Source organism: Callorhinchus milii, unplaced genomic scaffold (assembly GCF_018977255.1).
Source record: "Callorhinchus milii isolate IMCB2004 unplaced genomic scaffold, IMCB_Cmil_1.0 Scaffold5, whole genome shotgun sequence".
NCBI lineage: Eukaryota > Metazoa > Chordata > Chondrichthyes > Chimaeriformes > Callorhinchidae > Callorhinchus > Callorhinchus milii.
This window is the reverse complement of record NW_024704746.1, coordinates 53,608,866-53,632,200: the sequence shown is the minus strand read 5'-3', so window position 1 is coordinate 53,632,200 and position 23,335 is coordinate 53,608,866. Positions and strand designations below refer to the sequence as shown.

Here is a 23,335-nt window from a genome sequence, read left to right as displayed (position 1 = left end):
ACCTGGAATTCATTCATCCCAGAATATTTTTTTTTCGCTTTACATAGACTGCACAGCATGGAAACAGACCCCTCGGCTCAATCAGTGTGTTTATACTTCACATGAATATTCACCTACTCTTTATTCCCTCCCACACCTTTCTGTTCCCTCTCCCTGATATAAAGATCTTGCTTCTTCTTGAATGCATCAACACTATTTGATTCAAGAATACAATACAAAATTGCACTTGTATAGTACCTTTCACGTTGGGAGAACGTCCCAAGCCGCTGGACAGTCAGGGATTTGAACCACTTCAAGGCAGCAAGTTTCATAAACTCAAGTAATTTCCACCCAGTTTCATAAAACCTGGTCTCACCACCTTACTAATGGTACTTTAGGTGTCAGCCCGACTCAGTCGTCACACTCTTGCCTCTGAGTCAGAAGGTCATTGGTTCAAGCCCCATCTCAGGGTCTTTGAGCTCACGGGCTAGGCTGACGCTACAGTGCAGTGCTAGGGGAGCATTGTCAAAAGTGCCATCCTTCAGATGAGACGTCAACAGAGGTCCTGTTTATGGACGTTAAAGATTTCTTGGAGTTATTTGGAAAAGAGAAAGGAGTTTCTCTCTCCCAGTGTGTGGGCAAGGATCCCCCAAAATAAAATTAGTCACTCATTTCATGGCTGTTTTGGGGATGTTGTGTGCAACTTGTCTCCCACGTTCGCCTACAGAACACACAGTCACTACACTTCAGAGCAATTGCCTGTGTAGCGTTTGAGATGTAGAGTGCTGTACTAATTGCAGGGATGGTTATTTTTCTCCCACTGATCTCTCCTATCAGATTGTGTCAGCAGTTTCAGATATCAGAGACCCAGATTCCGTACAAAGTCTTTTTGGACAAGCTGGGGGTGAAGGTGTCCGTTAGTGAACCCTCCCCTCCATCTCCAGAAGCCGAGCATGGGCCATCACGGGGGGCCTCCAGACAAGCTCCCGGGTAAGAACACATGTGCACTCACCCCCAGTGACTGGGCATTGTGATGTGCTCTTTGTATCACTGTTTTAAACTTATGCAAAATTCACAACTTTTACATCATTTAGACTCCCTTTCTCTGTGAATAACATGACACCCCTCCATGATATTATTTACACGCTCCCCCCCCCTCCACAACATCATTCACACCCCCCCATGATATCATTTACACCCCCACCTTTCTGTGATCATTTAAACACTCCCCCCCCACCCCGTGATATTGTTTACCTCCTCCCCACTCCTCCCCCATGATATCATTTACACACACCCATTCCGTGATATCATTTACACACTCCCCCGTGATATCATTTATATACATCCCCCGTGATATCATTTACACACGCGTCCCCATGATATCATTTACACACTCCCCCCGTGATATCATTTACACACTCCCCCCGTGATATCATTTACACACTCCCCCGTGATATCATTTACACACTCCCCCGTGATATCATTTACACACTCCCCCCGTGATATCATTTACACACTCCCCCCGTGATATCATTTACACACTCCCCCCGTGATATCATTTACACACTCCCCCCGTGATATCATTTACACACTCCCCCCGTGATATCATTTACACACTCCCCCCGTGATATCATTTACACACTCCCCCCGTGATATCATTTACACACTCCCCCCGTGATATCATTTACACACTCCCCCCGTGATATCATTTACACACTCCCCCCGTGATATCATTTACACACTCCCCCGTGATATCATTTACACACTCCCCCCGTGATATCATTTACACACCTCCCCCCGTGATATCATTTACACACCTCCCCCCGTGATATCATTTGCACACCTCCCCCCGTGATATCATTTGCACACCTCCCCCCCGTGATATCATTTGCACACCTCCCCCCGTGATATCATTTGCACACCTCCCCCCGTGATATCATTTGCACACCTCCCCCCGTGATATCATTTGCACACCTCCCCCCCGTGATATCATTTGCACACCTCCCCCCGTGATATCATTTGCACACCTCCCCCCGTGATATCATTTGCACACCTCCCCCCGTGATATCATTTGCACACCTCCCCCCGTGATATCATTTGCACACCTCCCCCCGTGATATCATTTGCACACCTCCCCCCGTGATATCATTTGCACACCTCCCCCCGTGATATCATTTGCACACCTCCCCCCGTGATATCATTTGCACACCTCCCCCCGTGATATCATTTGCACACCTCCCCCGTGATATCATTTGCACACCTCCCCCCGTGATATCATTTGCACACCTCCCCCCGTGATATCATTTGCACACCTCCCCCGTGATATCATTTGCACACCTCCCCCCGTGATATCATTTGCACACCTCCCCCCGTGATATCATTTGCACACCTCCCCCCGTGATATCATTTGCACACCTCCCCCGTGATATCATTTGCACACCTCCCCCCGTGATATCATTTGCACACCTCCCCCCGTGATATCATTTGCACACCTCCCCCCGTGATATCATTTGCACACCTCCCCCCGTGATATCATTTGCACACCTCCCCCCGTGATATCATTTGCACACCTCCCCCTGCAATCTGCAATAATCTGCATTTCCCGTGAAATGAGCCCTCTGATGTTGGTGTGTGTGATATGGTACCCCTGATGTTGGTGTGTGTATGATATGATTTCCCCTGGTGTTGGCATGAGTGGTATGATTTCCCCTGCTGTTATTAATAATAATGCTTGAGTTTGATATAGCGCTTTTCATGTCTTCTAGACGTCTCAAAGTGCTTCACAGAATAGACTGTAAAGTAAAGTGACTGTATATTTGTGGGTGAAATGCGGCAGCCAATTGTGCACAGCAGTGTCCCACAAACAGTCGTGAATTGAAGTGACCAATTTATTATTGTTTTTTTTCTGGAGGGATTATTATGTTGGTGTGCATAATATGGTATCCCCTGATGTTGGTGAGCTTGATATGGTTTCCCTGATGTTGATGTGCGTGATATGAACCCCCTCATATGGGTGTGTATGATATGAACCTCCCTGATGTGGGTGTGTGTGATATGATTTTCCTGATATTTGTCTGTTTGATATGATTTCCCTGATGTTGATGTGTGTGGTATGATTTCCCCTGATATTGGTATGTGTGCTATTATTTCGCTGATGTTGATGGGTGTGATATAGTTCATGTCTTCTAGACATCTCAAAGCGCTTCACAGAATAGATTGTAAAGTGAATTGGCTGTATATTTGTGGGCAAAATGCAGCAGCCAATTGCGCACAGCAGTGTCCCACAAACAGTTGTGGATTGAAATGACCAATTTATTGTTATTTTTTTTTCTTGAGGGATTATTATGTTGGTGTGCGTGGTATTGTTTCCCTGATGTTGGTGTACGTGATATGGTTTCCCTGATGCTGGTGGGCGTGATATGGTTTTCCTGATGTTGGTGTACGTGATATGGTTTCCCTGATGTTGGTGTGCGTGATGTGATTCCCCCTGATGTTGTTGTGTCTGATATGATTTCCCTGATGGTGTTATGTCTGATATGATTTCCCTGATGGTGTTATGTCTGATATGATTTCCTCGCTGATGTTGGTGTGTTTCATATGGTTTCCCTAAAGATGGTGTGTGTGCTATGGTTTCGCGGATGTTGGTGTGCATGATATGCTTTGCCTGATGTTAATGTGTGTCATGTGATTTTCTCTGATGTTGATGTTTGTGATATGATTTCCTTGATGTTGATGTGTGTGATATGATTTTCCCCAGATACTGATGTGTGTGATATGATTTTCCCCAGATACTGATGTGTGTGATATGATTTTCCCCAGATACTGATGTGTGTGATATGGTTTTCCTGATGTTGGTGTGTGCGATATGATTTCCCTGATGTTGGTGTGTGTGATATGATTTCCCCTGATGTTAATAATAATAATAATCCTTGTATTTGAAATAGCGATTTTCACGTATCCTAGATGTCTCAAAGCGCTTCACTGAATAGACTGTAAAGTGAATTGACTGTATATTTGTAGGCAAAATGCAGCAGCCAATTGTGCACAGCAGTGTCCCACAAAAGTCGTAAGTTGAAGCAACCAATTTATTATCTTTTGCTGTCTTGAGGGATTATTCTGTTGGTGTATGTTGTATGGTTTCCCTGATGTTGGTGTTCATGATATGGTTTCCCTGATGTTGGTATGTGTGATATGGTTTCCCTGATGTTGGTGGACATGATATGGTTTTCCTGATGTTGGTGTGCGTGATATGATTCCCCCTGATGTTGTTGTGTCTGATATGATTCCCTTGATGGTGTTGTGGCTGATATGATTTCCTCGATGATGTTGGTGTGTTTGATATGGTTTCCCTAAAGATGGTGTGTGTGATAGGGTTACCCTGATGGTGTGTGTGTGATCTCATTTCCCCTGATGTTGGTGTGTGCAATATGGTTTCCCTGATGTTGGTGTGTGTGATATGATTTCCCCTGATGTTGTTGCGTGTGATGTTTTCCCCTTATATTGGTGTGCATAGTATGATTTTGCTGAAGTTGATGTGTGTGATGTGTGTGATGTTTCCATCTGTGACCAGGGCTCCCTCTGCCTCCTCGTCCATCTGTGACCAGGGTTCCCTCTGCCTCCTCGTCCTCCTCGACCTATCGGCAGCATTCGATACGGTCGACCACGCTATCCTACTCCACCGCTTGTCCTCCCACCTCAACCTTCAAGGCACTGTCCTTGAGTGGTTTAGGTCGTACCTTTCTCACCGTCTTCACTTTGTCTCGACGAATGGCTTCTCCTCCACCCCCCGTACTGTCTCATGTGGTGTCCATCAGGGCTCTGTCCTCGGCCCCTCCTCTTCACCCTCTATATGCTCCCCCTCGGTGACATCATCCGCAGACATGGAGTTAAATTCCAGATGTATGCGGATGACACCCAACTCTACCTTTCCTCCTCTATTCTCAACTCCACGACCACCGATGTCCTGACAGCTGCCTGTCCGACATCGAGTCCTGGACGAGAGACAACTTTCTTCAGCTCAACGTGCGCAAAACTGAGGCCCTCCTCATTGGCTCACGTCAGCGCCTCCGCACCTCAGGCGCCGACACCATCAGCATCCAAGGCTGCACTCTCCACCTCTCAAAGCCAGTCAGGAACCTCGGCGTTTTGTTCGACCCTGAGCTGTCCTTTCTCCCTCACATCCGCACCACAACTGGCACCGCCTTCCATCACCTCCGGAATGTCGCCAGACTACGGCACTACCTCACTCCTCACGCCGCTGAAACCCTGGTTCACGCCTTTGTCACCTCAAGGCTGGACTATGGGAACTCTCTCCTCGCCGGCCTTCCCGCCACCTCCCTCCACACTGCAGGTCATTCAGAACTCTGCAGCTCGTGTACTGTCCCGCACCAGGCTTCGGGACCACATCACTCCCACCCTCGCTCGCCTCCACTGGCTCCCCATCCCCCAGAGGATTGATTTCAAGATCCTCATCCTCACCTACAAGGCCATTCACGGCCTCGCTCCCTCCTACCTCTCCAACCTAATATCCCCCTACCTACCTGCCCGTACCCTCCGTTCCTCCGGCTCCGGTCTGCTCCACGTCCCCCGCCCCAACTGCCCTACCATCGGTGGCCGGGCCTTCAGCCTCTCAGCCCCGAGGCTCTGGAACTCTATCCCCCAGTGCCTTCGCCTTGCTTCCTCCCTTTCCTCCTTCAAGGCCGGTCTCAAGACCTTTCTCTTTGACCGAGCCTTCAGCTCCCCTCTCGACTCTCTTCCCCCTCCTCGCTCCCTCCCTTCCCTCCCCTCACCCTGACCATTTCCCCCCTCCTCGCTCCCTCCCTTCCCTCCCCTCACCCTGACCATTTCCCCCCTCCTCGCTCCCTCCTTTCCCTCCCCTCACCCTGACCATTTCCCCCCTGCTCGGGTCATGACCCAACTGTACAGCGCCTTGGGACATCCTCCCGACGTGAAAGGCACTTTATAAATGGAATCTTGTTGTTGTTGTGATATGGTTCCCCTGATGTTGGTGTGCGATATGATTTTCCCTGGTGTTGGTGTGCATGATATGGTTTGCCCAATGTTAATGTGTATCATATGATTCCCCTGATATCTGTGTATGTGGTATGGTTTCCTTGATATTGATGTGTGTCATATGAATTCCCCCTGATGTTGGCTTGTGTGATGTGGTTTCCCATACTGTTGGTGAGTGTGATATGGTTTCCTCCTGATGTTGATGTGTGTGATATGGTTTGCCCGATGTTAATATGTATCATGTGATTTCCCCTGATGTCTGTGTATGTAATATAGTTTCCTTGATGTTGATGTCATATTATTTCCCCCAGATAATGGCATGAGTGATATGGTTTCCCTGATGTTGCTGTGTGTGATAGGGTTTCCCTGATGTTGGTGTGTCTGATATGATTTCCCCTGATGTTGATGTATGTGGTATGATTTCCCTGATACGATTTTGCTAATGTTGATGGTTGTGGTAGGATTCCACTGAGATTGGTGTGTGTGATATGAACCCCCTGATGTTGGTGTGCGTGATATGATTTCCTCTCTGGTGTTGGTGTGTGTGCTATGATCTCCCCTGATGATGCTGTGTGTTGCAGGCCCCCTCAGCTTGCCAATAAGGAGTTCAGACCCAGTAAAACCATGAGTGTGAACGAAGCGATTACTGAGCTGTGGAGCCGCATCACAAACAATGATGTTATCATCAGGAAAAGCTTCCTCAGCAACCAGAAACAGTGCAACAGCAAGATCAACCGGGAGCGCTTCAGGAAGGTGGGAAAGGCTGACCTCCCTTGGTAACCTTGCACTCTCACCTCTGGCAGAAGGTTGTGGGTTCGAGCCCCATGCCTGCACTTGAACTCATGTAGCCCAAGTTGATGATCCAATGTGGTGCTGGGGGAGCGCTGCGTTATCAGAGGTGCCATCTTTCAGATGAGACATTAATCTGAGCTCCTGTCTGCCTGTTCAGGTGGATGTTAAAAATCCTTTGGTGCTATTGAAAAAATGTTTCTCTCTCCTGGTGTCCTGGACGCCATTCCCCCAGATAAATTGGTCATTTGCTTCATGGCTGTTTGTCGGACACCGCTGTGTGCAATTGGACTGCCGTGTTCTCCTCCAATACACACAGTCACTTTACGGTAAATAATAATAATAATCCTTGCATTTGATATATTGCCTTATCATCTTGTTATACTGTAAAGTGAATTGACTGTATATTTTGTAGGCAAAACTTGGCAACTAATTGCGCACAGAAGTGTCCCACTAACAGTCGTGGAATGAGTGTGAAATTATTATTTTTTTTGGAGGGATATATTACCCCGGAAAATCTGCCAATTGACAAACAACTGGGTTCCTACTTACTGCTTGGTAAAGAGAGGCTTGTGGAGTAAAGAAATTTGCTTAAGGTTTCATCCCACCCGTAAATTGACCCCAGGTCCTCTCGTGAGGCAAGCGCTCTAACCAATATGCTACAGGACTCTACAGTTACCCACCTGAAATGAAATGAGGCATTAATAAAAATAAACTGAACCCTTAATGATAAATCCTGTGAAGGGCTTTGGGACAGTCTTCTGATGTGAAAGGCGCTGTCTCAGATGCTTTCAGCCTCTCTGCCCCCACACGCTGGAACTCCATTCCACGGTCCCTTCGCCTCGCTTCCATCAAGGCCGGTCTCAAGACCCTTCTTTTCGACCGTGCCTTTGGTCTCCCTCCCACCTCTTTGCCTTCCCTCACCTCTACACCACCCCTAGCCCATGCTCAGGCCCCGTTCAGCCCTTTGGGACGTCCTCCCGACGTGAAAGGCACTCTGTAAATGTAATTTTATTGTTGTTGTTGTAAGGATTATTATTATGATTTTATTCTCCCTTATCCTCAGCTGTTGAAAGGCTGTGGAATCATTATGACAGATGAGCAGTTCACTATTCTGGCTGATCGACTGGGCTTTAAGAATGGAGACATGAATTTCTGCGAGTTTTCTGGACTCTTTGAAGGTGGATACAGTCTATGAGAGGCCAGAGAGTGTGTCTGAGTCTGTGTGGGAGGATACAATGAGAGAAATAGATCACAGTGAGAGAGGGTGGGGTGGGGGGTGGGGGGAGACACAGAGTGTGAGGTGGTGGAGGTATGGAGAGAGAGAGGACAAGGTGAGAGAGAGAGAGAGAGAGGACATAGCAGGAGGACATGGAGAGAAAGGGCATGGGGAGAGAGAGAAATGACATTGTGAGAGAGAGGACAAGGTGAGAGAGAGAGATACATGGTGGGAGAAAGAGAGTGACAGACATGGTGAGAGAATGACCGATAGAGGACACTGTGTCCATGTGATTGTTGGGGAATTCTCGTCTAGTTAATGTTTTGCCACATGACCTCCACAGATCGGCGGGCAAATAATCCTGGTGCGGTGTTGAAGAGGATGGGGCAGACTGACCAGAACACATGTAACCTGCGTTACATGTCTGCGGAGGAGTGCATCCAGCATGTCATGAATGAGCTCAGGAAGAACTATCTGGTGAGGCCCTGAGAGGAATGCTCTGTTTCAATCTGAATTACCCGTCCATTGATGTCAACAAGAACAAAATGTAAATAAGGAAAAAGGCAGAGGATTACAGCCGGGGGGGGGGGAACAGCGCACGTGACTGCAAGAGAGTTTTAGATTAAGTAGACACCTTGGCCCATTTGTTTTCATTCTTCCAGAATTTCAAAAGCTGAAAGAGATGAAGGAGTATTAGTTGACCCATCGCTCACTATTTTGAAACAGTATACAAGGGCTAGATTGCTAAATCAGTTGAGATCAGATTGGCAGACGTCATGCTCAAGCTGTTCTCCTGAGGCTGCACCTGTACACAGTTCTGGTCATCATGAGATAGGAGAATCAAAGCAGTAGACAGTAACAAGCCTGATCCAGTGTTAGAGAAAGAGGAATGATGGGCTAAGATAGGTCTCTTCAGCTTTGAAAAGAGAGGGGACCTTATAATAAATGCTGAGCAATAGGTGTTAATCATTAGGAAGCTTTCAGGAAGTTCCTGGTACCTGTCCTCCACCCAGTGAGGACTCAAACCTGAGTTGGTCCGATGTCAAATGACCAACTAGTGACTATGTTCCTTGGGAGGCAGGGGGTAAGTGGGGTCTCCTTGGAGCCGCTTGACCTGCTCGGCTGTTAACCCTGCAAGCCAAAGCTCTGACGGGTAGGGTGGTCCTAGCTGGATAAGCAGCTTGCCAGGCGGTGTTTTCAATGGGAAGCTATGAGGTTAGTGCTCCACAATGCAGGGTAGCATCCCAGAGCGCTTGTAAAGTGGGAGAGCAGATCGCCGAGCTGGGGGGAGGGGTTAGTGACTGTAAGCATGGTCGAATAGGAAGGTCTTAAAATAATAATAGTAATCCTTGCATTTGATATAGCGCATTATCACGTCTTCAAGACGTCTCAAAGCGCTTCACAGAATACACTAACGTTAATTGACTGTATATTTTGTGGATAAAACGCAGCAGCCAATTGCACACAGCAGTGTCCCACAAACAGTTGTGGATTGAGTGACCAATTTTTTTTTGAAGAAGGAATTATTACACCCGGAAAAGCAATCCACCAATCACTAACAACCGGGTTCTTACTTACGGTGTTGGATGTGAAAATTGCCAGTCAGTGAGCTGTCTGTGTGTCAAACCTTACATAATACACTCATTCTTTGTTAAGTGAGATTAAGGAAGTTTGAGACTGGGAGCTGCCACACATGTTTAGGCAGGCAAGGCAGGAGGAATGGAATTGGGTGCGGGTATTAAGAGGATTAGCATTTCGCCCCAGGGCTGGGCAGGCCCAGGATAGAAAGACTAGTAGCGTGTGAGTGGGGTGGGTCCAGATGCTGACTGAACCTGGGCAGCTCTTGACTCACAGTTAGGTCAAACTGTCGCTGCCTTCCGTTATACCTTCTATCTTCAATGTACCTTGAAGATAGAAGGTATCTTCCCCTCCACCCCCACCCAATGGAGACAACAACAACAAAATTACATTTGTAAAGCGCCTTTCATGTCGGGAGGACGTCCCAAGGCACTGGACAGATAGAGTTATGGACCCGAGCTGGGGGTTGGGGTGGAGGGCAGGGGGGGAAGCAGGGAGATCGAAGCACGATCGAAGAAGAGGGTCTTGAGATGGGTCTTGAAGGTGGCAAGGAAGGGGGTGAGACTGAGGGACTGCAGGATGGAGTTCCAGAGGGTGGGGCAGAGTGGCGGAAGGCCCGCCCGCCAATAATGGGGCAAGCGAGGCGGGGGACATGAAGCAGGCCGGAGCCCACTGAGTGGAGGGAACGAACAGGATGGTGGGTTAGGAGGTCAGAGAGTCCTGTAGCTCAGTGGTTAGAGCACTCGCTTTGCAAGTGAGAGACCTGAGTTCAATTCCAGGCAGAGGGCGAAACCTTGGGCAAGTTTCCTTACTCCACACGCCTAATAATAATCCCTCCAAAAAAAAAAAACAATAATAAATTGGTCATTTTTAATCTACGGCTGTTTGTGGGACATTGCTGTGCGCAATTGGCTGCCGCGTTCGCCCACAAATATACAGTCAATTCACTTTACAGTGTGTTCTGTGAAGCGCTTTGGGATGTCCTCCTGACATGAAAAGTGCTATATCAAATGCAAGGATTACTATTACTACTGCTAAGTAAACAGCCATGTGGAGATAGGAAACTTGCCCAACATTTCGCCCTGCTGGGAATCAAACCCAGGTCTCTCACTTGCGAGGCGAGTGCTCTAACCACTAAGCTACAGGACTCCACATTGTATTTGGTACAGCGGTTTTACATTGGGAGGATGCCTCAAAGCTCTTAAGAGGATTGTATTGTGAAGTGTAGTGGCTGTGTTTGTAGCTGGAAGTGGTCTAACCTCTAAACTGCAGGACTCCACTATCTTGCATTTGTGTTCCCTGGGTAAGGATTCCCCAGCCAGTGGAACAGCACACAACACAGCTTGATGTGAGGACGGTTGGATGGGGATTCTTGAAGGAAGAGATCCAATGTGCTGAAGGATCTTCTTCACCTGAACCTTTCTAGAGTTGCTAATGGTGCCTTGGAGAAGTTGGCTAAGAGACTGTCTGATAGGCTGTTAATGCAGCACTGACACTTGTTTCTGTTTTGAAAGGACCTGCCCTCAGTGTTTTATAAATTTGACAGCGACCACGACGGCCTGATCACCATGCAGGACCTGCGGGCTTTCCTGGACAGCTACATGCTGCTCCTCACCAACAAGGAATACCGACGCTTTCTGGAAATGATAGGGCTGGCACCCGATGCCTTGCTCACATACACAGACTTCCTCACTGTGTTCGACGTCAAGGCCAAACCCAGAAAAGGCAATGCCAGTGTCAGGTCAGTGTATGTCTCACTTTAGTTAGAGTGACAGATCAGTGTGTGTCTCACTGTGGTTACAGTGACAGGTCAGTTGATAGCGTGCAGTGGCACTCAGAAAAGCTCTACCTTTTGTTTGAAGCTTGCCCTGTTGCTGGTTAGACTCCGAGGCTAATGGTTCTTTCCTTTACTTACAGCCTGATGCAGGACGTGCAGAGTACGTTCCTCGCCTGTGAGCAGGCCCACAATTATCTGGCCAGCAAGGCACAGACCCGAATGCATGACCTCATCAAGGTAACCTGAAACAACATTTGTATAGTGGCCTGCACATGGGCTAGAGTCTTAAACTACTTGATAATGGCTGAATAGTGGTTTGACTCTTTAGCTGGGATAAAAGGGGAAGTGACTATATGCACGATCAAAGAGGACAATCTTCAGATGTGGTCTAAAGAGGAAGCAAGGCGGAGGGATTCAGGCAGAGGGCTCCAGAGTCTCGGGCCATAGTGGCTGAAAGCTTGGGTGGAGCGGAGGGGACAAGGGATGTGCAGCAGGCCGGAGGCGGCTGAGTGACGGGGATGGCAAGAGGAGTGGGGTATGAGCAGGTTGGAGACGTAGGGGACTGCGAGGGCACAGTGAAAGACAGTGAGAAGGCTTAGGGATGGGATCTCACCTCACTGATCTGTTGTCTCAAGCCTTGGTCCCACGTTACACTTGCCCACTTTTGATTCTCTGTCTCTCCTTGGAGATTCTCAAGAAACGGGGAACAGCTGCAGGTTAACCGTGGGCTGAAGCACTTGCTGGTTATTTGTGCATGACAGAAAACCAAACACTGTTTCCCCAAAACTCTGTGATTCACATTAGTGGCATAGCCATTCACAATGTTGTGTTATTCTGTCTCAGGGGAGGTAAAGGGTTAGGGCCATACGTCCGTCTGTAAGGTTGAGCTGCATCTGAGGTGATGCACTATACCTGTGTCCAGTCTGGCAGACCTCAATGCCAGGATGAATTCAAACTTCATCCAGCTAAATGTCAAGAAGATGGAAGCCATACTCCTTGGTTCTTATCAGTATCTTTCTGTCCTGCGGTTCTGACCACCTCAACCTTCCAGCCTATCCCTCAAACTCACCAAACAAGTGCACAACCTAGACGTCAGGTTCAGCCCACAGCTGTCCTTCCTACTCCACATCTGGTCCCTGATCACGACCGCTTTCCTCCACTTTCTAACATTGCTGGCCTCCGACGGTACCTTATCCCAGACGCAGCCAAAACACACGTCCATTTGTTCCTCACCTCCCACTTCGACTATTCAAATGCCCTCCTCAATTGTTTCCCCAGCGCCACTATCCGCAAAATCCAGCTAATCCAAAACTCCACTGGCCGCATACTCACCCACACTAAACTCTGTACCCACTGGCTCCATATCACAGAATGGATCGATTTCAAGATTCTCATACACATCTTCAATTCTCTGGTACCTCCTTACCTCTCCGACCTGCTTACTCCCCAACCCGCTACCCACGTCTCTGCTCAGCTAGCTCTGGCCTCCTGCTCATCCCTCCATTCCTCCATTGGTGGCTGCCACTTCAGCCACTACGTCCCGAAACTCTGGAACACTCTTCCTCTATCCTTCCGCCTCCTTCCCCATTTGCAGGTTGCACTGGAAGACCTTCCTCTTCAACCATACCTACTGTCACCTCCCTCCGTCTTGGCGTCGTGCTCCATCACTGTCAAGCACTCTGGAACGCTACCCTGCCTGAGGGTCGCAAGTTGTTGTTTGTTGTGGTGCGACCTAAGTCCAGTGCTCGCTCTCAGCCGATGGACCTGAAGAAATTAATCTTTGGGATTTTCCAGAATTTCAAGGTATATGATTGCGAGGGAAATCTCATTGTCCGCAAGAAGGATCTGAGGGATGTGTTGTACCGCTTCTTCCTGCCCATTTCACCAAAACAATTCGAGAAGCTGTGGTCCTGGTAGGAAGACTCTTATTGTTTTCTGTCAGTAAATTATCAGATGAGACACAGGAGTTATTTTTCTCCTAATCTGTGATTTTGCTCACATGACTTCACAGTAGCCGGTTGAAGAGCCTTAGTGTCGTGTTTGGCCTTCGGCTGTCTTTCAAGCCTGATATCCGGGCTCTCATTCACTCAGCTTTTCTCTGCCTCCATAACATTGCCTGACTCCACCACTATCACTCTCTCCCCCCACCCCCTCTCCCCTGGCTGCTGAGACCCTCATCCATGCCTTCATCACGTCCAAGCTCGACTAGAATCATAGAATTATACACCATAGAAGAAGGCTATTTGGCCCATCGTGTCTGTGCCGGCTCTTGAAAAGAGCTATCCAAATCAATCCCACTCCCCCGCTCACTCCCCATAGACCCTGCAAACATGTCCTTCCCAAATAATTATCTACTTCTCTAATTGAATCGGCTTCTACGGCCCTTTCAGGCAATACCAACTCAACTCTTCCCTACAAGAGCTGCAGACCATCCAGAACTCCAGCTCAGGTCCTCTCCTCCCCCTCTGGCCTGGCTTGAACTGGTGTGAAGCACTTTGTGACGTTCTCTTGATATGTAAGACCCTATATAAATTGTAGTGTTATTGTTTTTAATATAAACTGTAAGGGACACTCTTGGATACAGTTGGAATATTGTGTCAGTATTGGGCTCCCCATTGGAGTAAGTATGTGCTAGAGATGGGGAGGGCACAGGGCAGATTTCCATATTTGATTTAGCACATTGTCACCCTGAAGAGTCAGCCTACACTGTGAGCTCAAAGTCTCTGATGTGGGACTTGAACCCATAAACTCCGAAATCAGGCTGATAAGATAATATATATATATGTGGTGTCACATTGTATATAAACACTGGTTCACAGGTGTCAGATTGTGTATAAACACACTCAGTTGTTAGTTGTGGGTGATGTGTGAGTTGCTGGTCAGAGTACAAATCATTCGCTCCAACAAGCAATGGTTGTGATGTGTTGATAAAGCTTCTCACTATTTGAAGTACTCAGTAAACTGCAGATACCCTGACCCTGTCTCTTTTCATCTCCCCATTAAAGAGCCAGCCAACACCCATGCTTACTGAGCTGAGTTATATCTCCTCATGGCCCCTGTTCTTCCTCCTAAAGGTATGATCCATTTGGTAAAGGTTTTCTTTCTCATTCCGATTTCGTGAAGAAACTTGATGTGGAGTTTGCTTCTCAGCCACCGGAATTCAATGACCAGACCAATTTAGTGCAGAACGTGGAGAAGCCTCAGAAAGTTCAGAGCAGCGGGCTGGATGTTGGCAAACTGGAACGGCAGCTAAAGTAGGCAGAGCATTCAACACCCAGCCCCGGCCTCCTCTCTCCCCAACCCCGGCCTCTCTCCACCCCAACCCCGGCCTCTCACCACCCCAACCCCGGCCTCTCTCCACCCCAACCCCGGCCTCTCTCCACCCCAACCCCGGCCTCTCTCCACCCCAACCCCGGCCTCTCCTCCCCACCCAAACCCGGCCTCTCCCCTCCCCCAACACCAACTTCTACCCCCCATCCCCGCCCTCTCGCCCTCCAATCCTGGCCTCTCCCCTCTCCCAAACCCGACCTACCCCCCCCACAACCGCGGCCTCTCCTCCTCAGCCCAGCCACTCCCCCATTCCCAACTTCATCCTTCCTCAACCCCGGCATCTCCCCCTCCCCAACCCCAGCCCCTCCACTCATCCTCTTCCCCTGCCCAGCCTGGCCTCTTCCCCCCCCCCAATCCAAGCCCAGCCTCTCTCCCCAACCCTCAGGTTCCTACGATCCCTGTCTAACATTGGTCCTTTGTTCTGTAGGGAGAAGTTCAGGGAACACTATGCAGACTTCTCCATGGCATTTGCCAAACTGGATAAAAACAAGGATGGTTACATAGGGGTGAGTGACCTGCTCAGGGTGCTGCTGGAGCATGGCTACCAGCTGGACGAGGAGCAGCTCAAGGAGCTCTTCTTCAGGTGAGTCACATTAGAGTCTCTGCAGGGAGGTAGGAGACATGGCCGGGAGGGGAGAGCTACACAGAGTGATCTGCATAGCTCCATCCACCTTCCCGTGCCTCACCCATCCTCTCCTCCAATTTCAACTGCGAGGAGATGTTGGACTTCCTCGAATCCAAAATCGAAGGGATTTGTTCGGCTACCTCTCCTTCGACCATCATTACTCCTTCGTCACCTCCCCCCATCCCTCCCTATACACATTCAATCCTGTCTCCCCTCTTCCCTCACCTCCATCATTTCAAGAATGAAGCCCACTACCTGCTCCCTCGACCCCATCCCCACCCCTTGCCTCACCTCCCAGCTCCACCTCTTGGCCCCTCTTTTAGCCGACATTATCAACCTCTCCTTAACTAAAGGCAATGTTCCCAAACCCCTAAAAACAACTGTCATTACCCCATCCTCACCTTCCCTGGACCCATCCCTATTCTCCAGTTATCACCCCATCTCCAACCTCCCATTCCTCTCGAAAGCCCTGGAACAAGTCGAGTCAACATCCATCGGCTTCCACCACCCTTTCAGGCAATGCATTCCAGATATTGCCCCTATCCTCAGCCGACTCCACTGGCTTCCCATCACACAGAGGATACAGTTCAAGATCCTGGTCCTCACTTTCAAAGCCCTACAAGGCCTTGATCCCCTCCTACCTCTGCGACCTCCTAACCCCCTACCAACCTGCCCTCTCCCTCCGCTCAGCAGGCCTGCTTCATGTCCCCCGCTTCGCCTGCCCCACCATTGCCTTCAGCAACTCTGCCCCCACCCTCTGGACCTCCATCCCGTGCTACACAAATGTAATTTTGTTGTTGTTGTCTTTGGATGAACTGGCTCCAAGGTGATGTGCCTGGCAATAAACATTGCAATCGAGTACTTTCTCTGCAACAAGTGAAGGTCCTGCCTAGATCAAGACTGACAGCCCACCAGTTGTCAGTCTTGAGCCGGGCGAGTTTGAGGTACTCCAGGGCACTGCTGATGATAGCACAGCCACCCTAGCTCATTGACGGGACATGGAAGGGAAGACCAGTCACTGGGGGGGCAGGGACACCTCGCTCTCAGCACCTTTTAACCCTGCAAGCCAAAGCCTTAACAGGTCGGGTGGTCCTAACTGGACAAGCAGCGGAATGATTTTTTTTGGTTTCTTAGTTCAACTGTTCCATCACCTCCACTTTGCTTCCTCAAATGGCTTTTCCTCTCACCTTCACGTTGGTTGTTCACTCTGGACTGCATCCTCGGTCCTGTTCTTTTCCTCATCTTGGTCGCGGAATCTGAAACTTGGAGTAGATTTCACAAGTCGTCCAATCTTCTTTCCTTCTGCACTTGGTTTCAGGCTAACTGGTGAGCATGTTGCCTGTCTGACACCAAGTCCTGAATGAGCCTAAATTCTCCTTGGGGTGGCTGGTGGAGATGAGCAGGGTCTCCTTGGACCTGAACTGGCTCCAGGATGATGTGCTTGACAACAGAATGTCGAAATCGAATTCTGGGATTGCTTGCATTGCATGGAATGCATGGAAACCACAGCTTGGTTTGGATACTCTTAAGCATGGTGATGGGTTTCTGCATGTGTCAGACACCCAACTGACCAAAACAAAATGAGCCTCAACTTCCTTCAGCTAAACATGGACAAGACAGAAGCCGTCCTCATCAGCTCCCACCAGTACTTCCTTCCTCTGGTTTTGATTACCTCACTTTTCCTGGCTGCTTTCTCCACCTCACTAAAGTGCACAGCATTTGTCTTCTGTTTAACCCTTGCCTCTCTTACATTACTCAGTCTCTGACCAAGGCCACTTTTCAGCTTCTCCACATCGCCTGATTCAATCCCTGTCTCACGCTCAGTGTGGTCAAAACTATTATATGGCCACTTGTCATTTCCAGACTGGATTTCTCCCAAGCTTGCTCACTGGCATCCACAACTCCATCTTCACACCCTCCATGCTACTCTCTCATTCACAGCTCCAGCCTCACAACCCCCAACTACCCTCTAGTCTACAGCTCCAGTTTCGCACCCTCCCCACTGCCCTCTCATTCACAGCTCTAGCTTCACAACCTCCATACTACCTCTCAAATAGTCTTTGAGATCCTTACCCTCTTTGACAAATCAAATCTCTGACATGCCCTCACTTCTCCCTACCTATGTGACCTGCTCCAGCTCACTCTCCTGCTCACCAAAATCAGGCTGACTTTGCGGCCCACCGCCCCACTCAAGATTAGTGGCGTGGACAAATCTTCAGCCACTATATGTATGCCTGGAACTCCCTCCCTCTCTCTATTGTCTTCAAAAGCCTCTGAATACTTACTGCTTTGATTGTGTCTGCGGCTATCTCCCCCCTCACCCCACCCCCTTAGCTCTGTGTTGTCATACTTTCTGTGAAGTGCTGTGAAATGTTAGCTTACGTGGAAAGTGCTGTGATAATTCAGCTGCTGCTGAATTTGGAAGCAGTTTCTTTAGAAAATGAACTTTCAAATTAAGACTGGTTTTAAGAATTTTCCACGAAGTTGGGTGATCTTAAATTGTAATACAAAATGGTCCCACAGGCTAGGGCTAGGTAGAATTTCAGCCTGTGGAAGTTTGTCTTCAGCGGAGCACTAATACCTGGAAGGGATGAAGCCAGGACACTGGACTCGTTTAACAAACGGTTGGACTGGTGTTCTGAGATCAGATGGCCTGAATGGTCTTCACTTGTATTGCTGAGCCCCCACCCAGTGTGTGAGCCCATCCCTTGGGGGCATTACTCTCCTTGTGGGGAGGTAAGCAGGATTGAGGTGCCTCCCTGATGTGAAAGGTACAAGACAAATATAATTTGTTGTTGTTTTGTAGCTGAACTGGCTCCAAGGTGACATGTTTGGCAACAGAATGTCAGAATTAAGCCAACCTTCTGTGACGGTGTTGGCAGTCATAGCTCCTGAGCCATAGAAACACAGAAACAGGAGAAGGCCATTCCACCCCTCAAGCCTGTTCCGTCAGTCTATAAGATTATGGCTGATCTGCACCTCAAGTCCAATTACTCACTCTTGTCCCGTATCTCTTAACGTATCCCGAATCCCTGACGTAACAAATATCTATCCATGTGGGTCCGCAGCACTCCAGGCAACTGCCGGTGACTCTCGAATCTTGCGCATTCCATTCCAATAATCTATCTCTGCAAATACCATGTGTAGGTGGGAGCATGGAATTCTCAGGTTGGTTTGGATACTTTTAAGCATGGGGATGGGTTTCTGTGGCAGACACCCGGCTGACCAAAAAAAAGAGAGAACTCCTTCACACACCTCTGCTCCAGTGTTAGATCCCTCCCCAGGCTGTGACTACACCTTCCACCCAGGTGAAACACCCTGGAGTTTGAGAGCACATTTTGGGTTGGTCTCAGCACAGCTCCTCTATCTTTCGGCAAGAAGTCCTGCAGCGTAGTGGTTAGGGCATTCGCCTGACAAGCAAGAAGACCTGGGTTTGATTCCCAGGCGGGGCGAAGCCTCAGGCAAGTTTCCTTACTCCAAGTGCCTCTGTTTACCTAGCAGTAAGTAGGAACCCAATTGTTAATCAATAGGCGGATCGCTTTCTGGAGGTAATGGTTTGTTTAACATCCCATCCATGTTTGACTTTCTGTAAGCAATGAACAGCAGCACCATAGACCCATAGAAAATATGTGTCAGCCTGGCACAGTGGTAACACTCCCGCCTCTGAGTCAGAAGGTTGTGTTCAAGGTTCAAGCCCCACGTTGGGACTTGAAATCTCGTATTTTAAGATGACACTCCAATGCAATGTGTTGCGTTTTCAGAGGTGCGGTCCTTCAGATGAGACCTTAAACCGAGGTCCCATCTGCTTGTTCAGGTGAATGTTAAAGATCCCATCACATTACAACAACAACAGCAACAACTTGGATTTATATAGCGCCCTCTACGCCGGACGGCGTCTCAGAACGCTTTACAGTTTCAGATCCCGGGACCGAGCGGAAGGGGGGGGGAAGGTGACCAAAGGCGCGATCGAAAAGAAAGGTCTTTAGCAGAGACCTGAAAATGGGAAGGGAGGGAGCGAGACGAAGGGAGTGAGGAAGGCAGTTCCAGAGCCTCAGGGCATAGTGGCTGAAGGCACGGCCGCCGAGGGTGGAACGGAGGACTTGGGGGACAAGGAGGAGGCCAGACCCGGAGGAACGAAGGCAATGGGTGCTGTTTTGAGGAGAGAGGTCAGAGAGGTAGGGGGTGCAGAGGAGTGCAGGGACTTGAATATGAGGGTGAGGATCTTGAAGTCGATCCTCTCTGGGATAGGCAGCCAGTGCAATCTGGCAAGGACTGGGGTGATCGGGGAGCGGAGTTTAGTGCGGGTGAGAATGCGGGCGGCAGAGTTCTGAACGATTTGGATTTTATGGATGGTAGTGGATGGGACACTGGCGAGGAGGGCGTTGGAGTAGTCCAGCCGAGAGGTGACAAAGACATGGACCAGAGGTTCAGCGGCTTTTAGGGAGAGGTATTGGCGGAGACGGGCGATGCGACGGAGGTGGAAAAAGGAGGTGCTGGCAAGGGACCGGATGTGGGGGAGGAAGCATAATTGGGGGTCGAACCTGACGCCTAGATTGCGTACGGGTTCGGAGAGTTTTGGGGGGGGTCGGGTAGGTGGAGGAGGTGAGAACCATGAGATTTTAGACGTTGACTAGAGCCGAAGAGTATGGCTTCCGTCTCGTCAACGTTCAGCTGAAAGAAGTTTGCACTCATCCAGTCTGACAAGGCAGGCTGACAGAACATCAGGGGACTGGGGGTCGCAAAGTGAGGTGGAAAAGTAGAGTTGGGTGTCATCTGCATACGTGTGGAAATGTACCCCATGTCTGCGGATGACATCCCCAAGAGGGAGCATATAGATCAGAAAGAGGAGGGGGTCAAGGATGGATCCTTGGGGTACCCCGCAGGTGACTGGGTGAGAGCGGGAGGAGAAGCCATTTATGCAGATGTACTGCTGGCGGATTGTGAGGTAGGACTCGAACCAAGCGAGTGCGGTTCCACTGAGGTGGATGACGGAGGAAAGGCGGTGGAGGAGGATGGCGTGATCAACTGTGTCAAACGCGGTGGAGAGGTCCAGGAGGACAAGGAGGCAGAGGGAGCCCTGGTCACAGATAGAGAGGATGTCGTTTGTGACTTTCACAAGCGCAGTCTCTGTACTGTGGGCAGAGCGGAAACCGACTGGAGGGGTTCGAAGAGGGAGTGCGGGGAGAGACGTGTGCAAAGTTGATTGGGAACAACGCGTTCTAGAACTTTTGCGAGGAAGGGCAGGTTAGAAATAGGCCGGTAATGGCTGTGGTTTGAGGGATCTAGGGAGGGTTTTTTGAGGAGGGGGGGTGATGACAGCAGCTTTGAGGGAGGCAGGGACTGATCCGGAGGAGAGGAACTGGTTGATGATGTCAGCCAGTAGTGGGCATAGTCGGGGGAGCTGTGTGACCAGTAAGTTGGTGGAGAGGGGGTCGAGGCAGCAGGTGGTGGGTTTCATGGAGGTGATGGTGGGTGAGAGGGAGGAGGGAGAGATGGGGAGGAAAGAGTGTAGAAAGGGGTGGTCGTAGGAGCAGATGATGAGGAAGGTAAGGGGGGTAGAGAGGGTGTGGTGGTGGGTGACAAGGGGTAGGTGGATGAGGCTGCCTGGCGGATGTTGAGTATTTTAGCAGAAAAGAAGTCCATGACCTCCTCGCACTTGGCATTTGATGTGAAGATTGAGGAGCCCTGAGGGGGGGGCACGAAGGAGGTAGTAGGTGGTGGAAAAAAGGATTTGGGGATTGTTTTTGGCCTCCAAGATGATGTTGGAGTAAAAGGCTGTTTTTGCGCGTGTCAAAGAATGGCTTGGCTGTGGAGATGCTCGAGCCACAGTTGGCGGTGAACTGTCAGGCCAATTTTCCGCCATCTGAGCTTGAGCAGATGGGTTTGGCTGTTTTGGCGGCGGAGATGGTTGTTGTACCAGGGGGATCGGGTGGGTTTGGAGATGGTCCTAGATTTTAGGGGGACGAGGGAGTTGAAAGTGGAGGAGAGGTGATCATGGAGCAGTTGGATGGCTGTTTTAGGATCTCCGCGGGTGGAAGGCCAGACGGATAGGATGTCATGGTGAGAGGGCCTTTGTGAGGGTCTCATGGGGCAGCCTTTTCCTAGAGCGGTAGAGGATGGTTGAGAGCTTGGTGGAGGAGAGAGGGAACTGAGAGGAGAAAGAGATGAGGAAGTGGTCCGAGATGGCCTTGTCCACTATGCTGAGGTCGGAAATGTCAAGGCCGTGGGTGATGATGAGGTCAAGTGCATTACCACGGTTGTGGGTGGGTGAGTTTATATGTAAGGTTAAGGGAGGAGAGGAGGGCAGTGAAATCAGCAGAAGTGGTGCAGGTGGTGTTTAGGTGGAGGTTGAAATTGCCCATTATGAGTAGGCGCTCGGAGCAGAGGGACATGGAAGAGAGGAGAGTGGAGATGTCTGTGTGGAAGGAGCTGGAGAGTTCAGGGGGATGGTAAACAAGGAGGATTTTCAAAGGGAGAGAGGAGTGGAATAGGGTGAGGTGCTCGAAAGAGGGGAAGCAGCCAGAGGAGTAGGGGATGAGGCCAAGGGAAGCTTTGGAGATGAGGGACACCCCGCCGCCACGTTGGTTTGGACGGGGGGGGGGGGTGGGTGTGGTGGAAGGTGTAGCCTGGAGGGGAGGTTTCCACTAGGGGTACGGGGTCATTGGGGGAGAGCCAGGTTTCAGTGAGCCCAAGTTATGTCAAGGTGCTCGTCCAGGATGAGGTCGTGGATGGTGAGGGCTTTGTTTGAGAGGGAACGGACATTTTGAAGGGAGGTGGGAGGAGAGACATTTAGGGGGAGGCTCGGGTCGGGGCGGCAGCCAAAATGCGCACTCAGAGACTGGGAGCGAGCGATCAGTGGGATGGCATCAGCCCTCAGGCTTAGCCTCCCAGGTCATGGCCGGGATGACAGTGCCAGGGGCCAGGACATTGTTGCTGTTGTTGTTGCTGGATTTAAAAAAATATATATTTTTTTATTTTTCCTTATTTATTTTTTATTAACTGGCTGTTATTCAAAAAGCAAAGGGAGTTTTTCTCTCCCGTTGTCCTGGCCAACAATCCCCCAAATAAAATTGATAACTTACTCCATGGCTGTTTGTGGGACATTGCTGTGCACAACTGGCTGCCGCGTTTCGCCCACAAAATACAATCACTCCACTTTACAGTATATCCTGTGAATCGCTTTGGTGAGATTCCTAAATGACATGATAAACAGCTATATCAAATGCAAGAATTATTATTATAATCTCTGCCTGTCTGTGTGGCCCCAGGTTTGGAATCACCATACACAATAACAGAATCTCGGCCTGTGCTTTCCTGAGAGCCATTGATGACAGCACGGCCATCAGCCAGTATCCAGCCATGATTCCCGAAAACCTGCAGTCGCTGCCCCCGGAAAAAGTGATGACAAAACTCAAGGAGGTTGTGACGGCCTCCTACGATTCGTGGTATGAGGTGAGTGAATGAGACTTCAAATTATACACAGGGTCACTCAGCCAGGACAGGCTGTTACAGTAACACATGCACTCAGCCCAGCCAGTCTGTTACAGTAACATAAGCATCAGTAGCAGGAGTAGGCCATTCGGCCCCTCGAGCCTGCCCCGCTATTCGATAAGATCATGGCCGATCTTCTGACCTAACTCTAATTACCTGCCCTATCCCCATATCCCCTAATCCCTCTATTTTTTTTAAAATCTATCAGTCTCAGCCTTGAAAATGTTCAAGGACTGAGCATCTACAGCTTCACAATTCACTACCCTCTGAGAGAAGAAATGTTTCCTCAACTCTGTTCTAAAAGGCTGACCCTTAATTTTAAGACTGTGACCCCTGGTTATAGATTCTCCTACCAGGGGAAACAGTCCCTCAGTGTCTACTTTATCCAGCCCTTTAAGAATCTTATATGTTTCAATAAGATGTCACCTAATTCTTCTGTACTCTGGAGAATACAGCCCTAGTTTATTCAGCCTATCCTCATAGGTCTATCCCCTCCTCCCAGGAACTAACCTCGTGAATCTACTCTGCACCCCCT

At 49.5% G+C, this 23,335-nt stretch overlaps 1 protein-coding gene across 2 annotated transcripts in view; it reads left to right on the top strand.

The window, feature by feature from the left end:
- Nucleotides 1–23,335, top strand: part of efcab6 (EF-hand calcium binding domain 6) — a 71,880-nt gene that overhangs the window by 33,984 nt on the left and 14,561 nt on the right. For both annotated transcript variants that reach the window (XM_042335110.1, XM_042335109.1), the window contains exons 12-21: nt 817–969; nt 6,573–6,744; nt 7,847–7,961; nt 8,343–8,476; nt 11,092–11,318; nt 11,495–11,591; nt 13,149–13,267; nt 14,429–14,608; nt 15,112–15,267; nt 22,578–22,761. In XM_042335110.1, coding sequence (XP_042191044.1) covers nt 817–969; nt 6,573–6,744; nt 7,847–7,961; nt 8,343–8,476; nt 11,092–11,318; nt 11,495–11,591; nt 13,149–13,267; nt 14,429–14,608; nt 15,112–15,267; nt 22,578–22,761 — 1,537 coding nt within the window. The remainder of the gene's footprint in view (nt 1–816; nt 970–6,572; nt 6,745–7,846; nt 7,962–8,342; nt 8,477–11,091; nt 11,319–11,494; nt 11,592–13,148; nt 13,268–14,428; nt 14,609–15,111; nt 15,268–22,577; nt 22,762–23,335) is intronic.